At 36.0% G+C, this 8966-nt stretch overlaps 1 protein-coding gene and 1 long non-coding RNA gene across 2 annotated transcripts; one reads left to right on the top strand and one right to left on the bottom strand.

The window, feature by feature from the left end:
* Positions 1–1149: 1149 nt before the first annotated feature.
* LOC129887189 (pentatricopeptide repeat-containing protein At5g18950) lies at positions 1150–3927 on the bottom strand. Its single transcript, XM_055962179.1, has 2 exons — positions 3673–3927; positions 1150–3314 (listed from the first exon to the last, which is right to left on the bottom strand). Exon 2 carries the CDS (start codon positions 3306–3308, stop codon positions 1503–1505), a length of 1806 nt encoding a protein of 601 aa, XP_055818154.1. The 5' UTR covers positions 3309–3314; positions 3673–3927; the 3' UTR covers positions 1150–1502.
* Positions 3928–5301: 1374 nt separating this feature from the next.
* LOC129884927 (uncharacterized) lies at positions 5302–8536 on the top strand. The gene is made up of 3 exons (XR_008766004.1): positions 5302–5420; positions 7076–7151; positions 8321–8536. It is a non-coding gene; the product is annotated as an uncharacterized LOC129884927 (long non-coding RNA).
* Positions 8537–8966: the final 430 nt, after the last annotated feature.

The following is an 8966-nucleotide window of genomic DNA, read 5'->3' as shown; positions in this document are numbered from 1 at the left end:
ATTGCTGCAATTGAAAGTGCCACTCAATTTACAGGTCAATAGTGGGACATCAAATTTACGCGAAGGTGCAAAATGATTGGAAATTGGCAACTGATACAACTGTTTCAGCTGCTGGAAACAGCACCGGCCCTAGAAGACAAACCAGACTCAACTAGCATGGGAGCTACAAAGAACTGAATCTTTCACTGTTAACTCTTACTACAAGAGTTTGATCTCTTCTATTGCTGAAAAGGAACATAGCCATCGAGACAAATATGGATTAACAAATCACCAGGCAGTGGCATTTTTCCGCTTGACTTTGGCCCCTGAAGCTGCCCCTTACCCAGGATAATATACAGAGAAGAGGAATGACTATGTAACAGATGTCATTTGTCTGAATGCAGGGATTATGAATCATCTCTTCGTACATTGTCCCGTAATAGCACATCCATGGCTGGTATTCCTGACTATATTCAATGTTAAGTGGGTAATGCCAAGAACAGCACAAGAATTAATGCAATGCTGGTAATACAAGGTCCTAAATAAAGAAAGAAGATCTGGGACACAAATCCTCCCTGCATATGCTGGGTTGTGTGGAAAGAAAGGAAACTGAGAGTATTTGAAAGAAAATCTGGATGGCAAATGTGAAAGATGTAGAAAGCACACTGAATTTTATCTGTCTGTTACAGTAGGCGTAATCATGATGTACATGCCCATGAACAAACCTAGTGATGAGTAATAAAATATTTTGCCCCTGTTAGTAAAAAACAATTGCAGGAATGGAGGATTTTAGCTTCAAAAGCATTGGACCTCCAGTGTTTTTGACTGAACAAAAAAAGAACTGTACTTTTCTTTTAGGTTCTCAATAAATTGTTTCGATGTAAGTTCCCTAACCTGAGTGTTAAAATTGTATTTAAGAAGCCTTCTGTGAAAAGTAATAACTAGAATTTTAGCTCAGTCCAGAATTGTCCCCATCGGCGTTTCTGTCTCTTTCTTTTAAGGAAAGAAAATTTAGTTCTAAATTAGGATACAAACCAAACAAAGTGAAGTAAACACAAAATCAGTCATACATTTTGATCTAAAATAGATATTTCCTCCTATGAAGTACCACTAACCATGACAGTTGAATATTGCAAGAAAGTAGTATTCAAATTCTCACCACACTGGAAACACACATCAAAACAGTTCATTTGATAAAAAGTTATTCAGAAGAACTGATTGGTGTCTCTCCTAGCAGAAACCACAGATTCTAAGGAATGACTGCACTTCAAACAGTGTCAGTGCATCCATCATCAAATTTACTGTAAGCAGTAACAGAAATACAGTTGGGATGTGCAGCTGCACATGCTAAAAATTTGATCCCTATCACATATCAATAAGACCAACAAAATACAACATAATGTCATAACAAAAATGTTAAGTTGCACGATCAAGGTTTATAAAGCAAATAAATCCTCTTCCAATTTGGCCTTGGACAAGATAAAGGTGCTGCAATCTTTATGACATCAACCATCTTAAATTGCTCAGACAATGTATCCCATTTGCATCTCAATATGGTGGGAATTATCTTTGCAAAGTTTATTTACTAGAGAACAGAAAATTTTTTCTTTGACAACATGACCTAACCTAAGCATGTAATCTAAAATCGATAAAGAGTCATCCAACAATTCTGCTTGAGAAAGATGATAAATCAGTTTCTCAAAAGTTTTTCTCCTTGGTCTGAGCCTATTCTTCGTCATACTGCTTAACCAATCTAGCCCCTCTGTTACATATCCTTGCTTGATCAATCCAAGTATGATAGAATCATGAGTCGAAGCTGCAGGTTTGACACCTCTATCCTGCATATCATTCCACAATGATTTCGCTTCCAAAACACGGCCAATCTCACAAAGTTTCTCAATTAACACTGTGTAAGAAGCAGGTGATGGTTGCAACCCCTGCTTAAACAGTTCATATAAAAATTGAAGACCTTCAGTAACCTTCCCATTCTTGCAGAAACCCTGAATAAGAGAATTGTATGTGACCACATCACGGGCAACACCTTTCTCAGCCATTTTATTGAACAAGTTGTGAGCTTCGTCTACTCTTCCATAAAGACACAGCCCGTGAATCATGGTATTATATGTCACTGTGGTCTCTCCATATCCTTTATCACACATTTGCTTATAAAGACTTTCAGCTTCCCTTAGATGGTTAGTTGTTAAATACCCATGGATGAGTGCGCAATATGTGTATTCGTTGGGATTGAATCCCTTTTGAATCATCTCAAACCATAATTTCCGGGCATCTCCAAGCAATTTCATTTTACAGAGACCATTAATCATCGTTGTATACATAACCATATCAGGAGCATAACCTCTATTCTTTAGATCATTAAATATCCGAAAAGCTTCACACCTCTTTCCCGTTTCACATAGTCCCTGAATAACATGCTGATAAGTGAATATATCGACAGAACAATTAGTTGCAAGCATTGAATGGAGAAGAGATGACAGTCTAAAGTAATCTCTGTTCTTGCATGATTCGTAAATCAGTTTATTAAAAGTAACACTACTAGGGGCATGCCCAGCTTCCAAAACTTGTCGAAGAAGTTGATGACCTTTTGGAACATTGTTTTCCATACAAAATGCTTGAATCAAGTGCCCAATCGTATCTACATCTGCTACAACACCAGATTCTGTCATATCCTCATACAATTTCCAGACAATGTCAGTTCTTCCAGCTCGGATAGAATGTGAAAGGGCTGAATTCCAAATTCTCAATGATGGGCAGTGGCCAACACCTCCCAATTCAGTAAACACATTGAGGGCATCCTCAATCAATCCATTTTCACAAAGACACTGAATGTAGGCCTCCAAACAACTAGGTTGAAGTACAAAGTTCATATTTTGCCGAAAACATTTGGCAGCACTGGCAGCCTTGGCTTGTACAAGTCGACTAAATATTACTTCATCAGAGAACTGATCCCTCGAAAATCCATTTTGAGAACTAAGCCAATAATGAAATCGAAGCGACAACAGAGCATTTTGTTGTGCCTTCAGAACCTCAGTATAAAATCTTGGATCAGTAAAATTAACAGTGGGAAAATCAGATAACAATGTTTGTTCCCACCTGGGTCGTGTACGGATGACTTTGCAAACATCTTTAGCTATCTCAACAAAGTTCTGTTGCTCAATTTGATGATTTTCTGAACTTGATCGATTAGGGTTTTGTGCAACAACTTCACCTTCAACCCCACTATTAGTGCCAGCAATACTAAGGTTACGGATTGGGCAATTAACATTTTGGCGAGTGCACAAGTTTGTGAAAACAAATGGAGGTCTAGCCATTCAAATCTGCAAATCGTTTAATCAAATTCAAATGGGTATCCAATATCCAGAAATGTCAATCAAATATTCAGCTAAACAACATGGAATGCCTCTTTATATGCACATTTAAGAATGTACAACTAGCAATATGAGATATTAAATGCCAAAAAAAAAGAAGTTCAAATCAGCAAATTCCTCAATAAAATACAAATGGGTGTCCCGGAATTCCAACAAAATTTCAGCTAAATAAACGAATCTACAAACACATAGAACCATGCAGCAAAGAATTTCAAAATCTGCAATCTTGAATAAAATTCAAATGAGTATCATAAATGCCAAAAAGAATCAGCTCGAATACACTTCAAATATTTTAGAAAAATATTACCTTTTTAGCCTTATAAGCAGTAAAGCTAGGTTCTTGATTCTGAAACTTTTTATAATTCTGTCTCGAACCCAAATTATTGGCAAGGCAGGAGAATCCCTACACTGAAACTTTGAACGAAGAATGCATTAAGGCTTAGAAAAATAACAAAAAAGATATGACGAATCTTGCTGATTGGTGAGATTTTGAAAATTTTGCAGAAGTGTGAAGCAACAAATATGAGGAACAGAGGAAGAAGACGACTATTTCACTTTGCATTTTGACACATAATACGCAATGCAAATACAATTGTACCGATTGAGCCAAACAAAGCCTATCTTCTGTTGGGCCTACGTTTTTTCGATGATTGGGCCTTTACACAACCTATTTGGGAAAACTTACATAAATATACAATATTAAGAAAATACTTACCATTTATAGCAATAAAAAAAATTCACTAAACACTTATAATATATTTATAATACAGTTTTAATACATATTGCAGAGAACTATTTATAAAACATATATAATACAAGTTTTATAGATGGACAATACATTTATCACATACTTTAATAGACTTATAATACATTATGTCAGTTTCTTACTACACGAACATAATATATATTTTAAAACACTTATAATACATTTATATTATATGCATAATTCACTTTTAATACAAGTGTATATTTATCATAATATTGCTATAAATTGTAATAAATAAAAAATATCGCTAAAATCAGTAATTAATTTTTAAAAAGCACTCAATTAAGTAATTTTTCCACCCATTTGACTAAAATTTTGAGATCTGATTTTTAATGAGTAACTTTCAAATTAACAAAGATTTGAAACATAATTAGGTTATTTAGTTACAACTAATCTAATTACATTTCATAGCTATAACTTAAATTGTTATGCCAATCGTTGTTTGTATATCTCGCTGAATTATATAATTGGGCTTTCTCGTTTGTATATCTCGTTGTCTTATACAAATTGAGTTTTTAAAGAGATTGTATATACAAATACAAATTTGCTTTACAGATTTGTATATGAGCCCCTAAATTTGCTTTGTATACAAATGCAATTCTTTACGTATATGAGCTCCGAAATATACAAATACAAAAGAAAATACAAATTTCTCCAGAGATTTGTATATGAGCCCCTAAATTCGCTTCCGAATTTATATATGAGCCCCAAAATTTGTATAATAAATTTTTTTATTAAACTGTAGCCGCGATTTATAATTATGTGAAACTATAACTATATTAAATAATACACTAGTAATATTTGTCAATTCGCCTAATTTTTTTATTTTTAATTGGGGAAACTGCACAACATAATAAATATATGCTATGTATTTATGATACACAATTATAATTTAATATTACGATTCACAACTAATCTTTTAATTTTATAGAAAATCATTTATTTATATGCCGAAGTCATATTATACAGCGTTACATATGTCATTGCTCAATCCCACTATCTTACTTTTCTTTATTTCTCTATCTTTATCCCAAAATCAAACAGTTAGTTCTCTTTCCTTCTCGAATCATGATTTCAAGGTGATTCTCTCCCAAAATCAGAATCCCTCAAAATCATGTAAATAAGATTTAATAGTTTTGGATTTGTATTCGCTGAGATAATCTCATTTTTTGTATTTTGTCATTGACTTCCAATCATTTTTTACAATTTTAGTTAGGATTAACCAAAACGACCTCCAAAGAGTTATGCTCTCATGATAGACCAGTTTTTATTGAAGAGGTTAACACGAGGTATACCATTTAATATTCAATTTTTTGATTATCGACCATCTTTTGACATCTATATCACGCAAGACGATAGTGAAAATGCATGATTGTTGTTCAAATGCAAGAAGAGAGTCAAACCGAGCAACGTAATGATCAGTGGCGGAGCCAGGATCTCCATGAAGGGGGTTCAAAGTATAAAAAAGTAAGCACGTGAAAATTACGCTACAAAAACAAAGCGAGAAGGAAAAGGAAAAGATTAACCTTAACCCGCTAAATTTAACTTGCCTTGACACGTTTAGCGTTTCTTCCTACTTTTATCCTACTCCATTGAGCTGTAATGATCCTCTGGGTAATTTCTGTGTAAATGCCTTTTTTTCTTCGTTTAGAGTGTTCTTATAGCAACCCCAAGTCATTTATGACTTACTGACACTGGGTGTTCGGTCGTTTGGTCGTTCGTTTGGGTTTTATGCATGTTTCCCTATTTTGGAGTTTTTGATACTTAAATAGTTGACTTCAATCAAAACATAGGAAAACAACCTCAAAATGAAATTCTGATGGTTCCATCAGCTTGAGAATGATCATTTTGGGCTAGAAGCATGGTCGACTTGAGTCCTAAGGCGTTCGACGTGAGTTGAACCATTGGGTATTTTAGCCTTTAAGCTTTCGCTTAAGGTTGATCTTGGTCTACATTTTTGGAAAACATACTCGGATGAAAAATTTGTTAGTGCGATTAGCTACGGAATATCAAGTTTGGTCTAAAATGACCTTTCATGCACTTTTCGAGGCTTCCGGTAGGATTCTAAGGTCCCGTATGGAATTGGCTAAAAATGACACTCGGTGTAGAACCCATTTTTTGTCTAAATGACTTCGATGAAAATTTTGACTTCGTCGTTGAGTCCGAAACATAAAATTTGATGGGGTAACATACTTCGTTCGCCTACACGGGGTTTCGAACGAATTTCAAATACCCCATCAGAGAATTATGAGACTTAGCTAAAACTTTTGGTGCTTGTGCTGGTGCCTCCGCTTTCGCAACCCTGGCATCACTTTAGTAGACCTCGCTTAAGCGGCCAGGGTATCGCTTAAGCGAGGCTGGCCAGCTCAGGTCCTGTCGCTTTAGCGACCTGGCCTTCGCTTTAGAGGCCCATGCTTTAGTGGCCAGGGGCTTGCTTTAGCGAAGGCCGCACTTTTGGGGCACGTCGCTTTAGCGACATTAGTGGTCGTTTTTGCGACACCTGAGGATCTATTAAGACCCCTTTTCGGGACCTTTTTCCCATTAGTTTGAGATTATTTAGAGAGCTTCTCAACTTATTTTCTTGGTGGATTTTGATTGTTATTACTGGGCTTTGCTGGAGAAGTGTGCAGAGACTCTCGAGAAGGTGTTGTAGCATCGTTTCAGAGGTAATTCCCTTCCATCTAGACCTCTCCTTAGCCATTAATGGTGTTCTTGAGTTTGCTTTATTGCATTTGCAGTTGTGGGCTATTTTGAGCCTCGAATTGTGTTCCATCTTGGGACACAAGTTCAGAAAGCTAATTAGGATCTTTTTATAGAGTCAATTTTGAAATTTACCCTGCGGGTCCCACAATCTCATTTTAGACTCTGAAATTGATTTGTTTTTGTTTTAAGTGAATTTAGTGTCTAAACGATTGTATTAATGTTGTGATTCTATTTTTGATAGCGTGTAATGGTCTAAGACTGTATGGAAGTGAAAAGCCCCGAAGACTTAATTTGGAGCGTGCGCGATTAGTCTAAAGGTAAGTTATGACTTTTCTCTCCTTAGATTAAGCTTGATTATGTAAAATCATGTTGATTGGTTGGAATTCGGATTGGTTAGGATCCTAATCATGCTTAGTTAATTAGAAACCATGTCTTAGGCCTAATTCGGGTAATTGCGAGCATGTTGCCTTCTTTATTGTTGATTATCCATACATTGTGGTGTTGCTTTCTATAGTTTGTTGTTGATATTGGAACATGTTTGGACTTAGTCCAAGCTTAGACTAGTGCTTGCCATAGACTCACGATATTTGGAGCCTTTAGGCCTTGTTTATACTCTGATGTCTCTTTGGACGGCTTAGCTCGTTGTATACTGGTATAGCAAACTTGGGTCTGGTAGTTTGAACCTTAGATTAAGAGTTTCCTCAGCTTAGACGATCTTCTACCCCTTCTCCCTCTTTTTATGGCCTGTATGCTGATGATTTGAGATTCTGGACTTCGCCTGGCGATTTGAGATTCGAGCTTCGAGCTTGGAGTGCTTGGTTGATTATCTGAGAATGAACGTCGTTCCATAGTGGTTTTACGATGACGAGCTGATATGATATCATTTGACAGCCACCATCATCGCAAATTTGAGGTCTGATCATGCTGCTCTCTTATCCTCTACGGAGTTGATACACTTTGGCTATAGTTTATTGCCCCTTTGATGACTCATCCGTTGTTCGGGCTCTGTGCTTATTAGCTGAGTTGCTATTATTGACTATTTGGAGACTATTATTGGCTACTGTGAGATTCATCCGTTGTTTGAGGTTCGGGCTTGTGCTCCTTTGCTAGACGACATTTGTTGGTTACTTGGAGGCTATCCGCGGTTTGAGATTCGGACTACTTTTTTCGACTCTCGACTCACCATTATATATTCCTAGTAGTTTTAGCTATTTTGTGTATCCGTCGGGCTTATGGGAGTCTGCTCGAGTTTTTATTTAAACTTGCGCATGAGTGTACCTTCTAGGTTAGCTTATAACTACTTTAGTTTGTTCATTTTTACACTCGTGTGCATCCCTACTTAGAATTCCATTCCTTGTTTCTAATCTGTGTTATTTCTACTTTTCACATTATTTTTACTTTTCAAGCTCAGTCGGCCTATGATGCCTATTGAGTACCTATTGTTTTGGTGCTCATACTACACTCTGCATCTATTTTTGTGATGCAGGTCCGGGCACCAACTACCAACGTTGATTCAAGCCTGCAGTGATCTGACATCGAAGACGAGGGTGAGCCCATGACGTTTGAATTTACCTGTCTCCTTCTGTATATATTTTGACTAGTCTTTTGGCTTTTTGAGACATGTCTCTATTTCCATGGTCCACTGTTGAGACTTATACTCTTTTACACAGACAACTCTGTATATGTGATTTTTCAGGTTCTAGGAGGGATCTTTTGTTGTATATAGTTTTTGGCTTGCTTTCGCTTATTCTATTGTAAATTATGTTGATAATTTAATTTCTACCTTTGATCACATTACTTGCAGTTTCGGGATACGGGTCGACTTACCTACTGGTGGGTATAGTAGGTGTCATCATGACTCAAGAAATTGAGTTGCGACATGAGCTTTCTTAAACTTTCTTATGTTTTTATTTTATTTTTTTTGAATTCTGAATTAGTGTCCATTAAATCATATGTTACTTTAAAGTCGTCAAAGATTCTTTAGAAAGGTGTAAGAATTGAGTTACTAATATTATAATGCATATTCAGAAGATTAATATATGACATCATCGATTTTTTAGTTTGTTTAGTTCAATTAACTAGGTTATTCATTGGTAAAAATAAGTTTAGTTTAATTTTCATCTCTCTAGAAT

The sequence above is a fragment of the Solanum dulcamara genome, chromosome 4 (assembly GCF_947179165.1).
Source record: "Solanum dulcamara chromosome 4, daSolDulc1.2, whole genome shotgun sequence".
NCBI classification, from domain to species: Eukaryota; Viridiplantae; Streptophyta; class Magnoliopsida; order Solanales; family Solanaceae; genus Solanum; species Solanum dulcamara.
The sequence above is the reverse complement of the archived record's forward strand: the minus strand, read 5'-3'. Positions and strand labels throughout refer to the sequence as shown.

What these genes read in the sequence shown, in the direction of transcription:
- LOC129887189 (XM_055962179.1), bottom strand. Translation starts at nt 3,308, where the DNA reads ATGGCTAGACCTCCATTTGTTTTCACAAACTTGTGCACTCGCCAAAAT.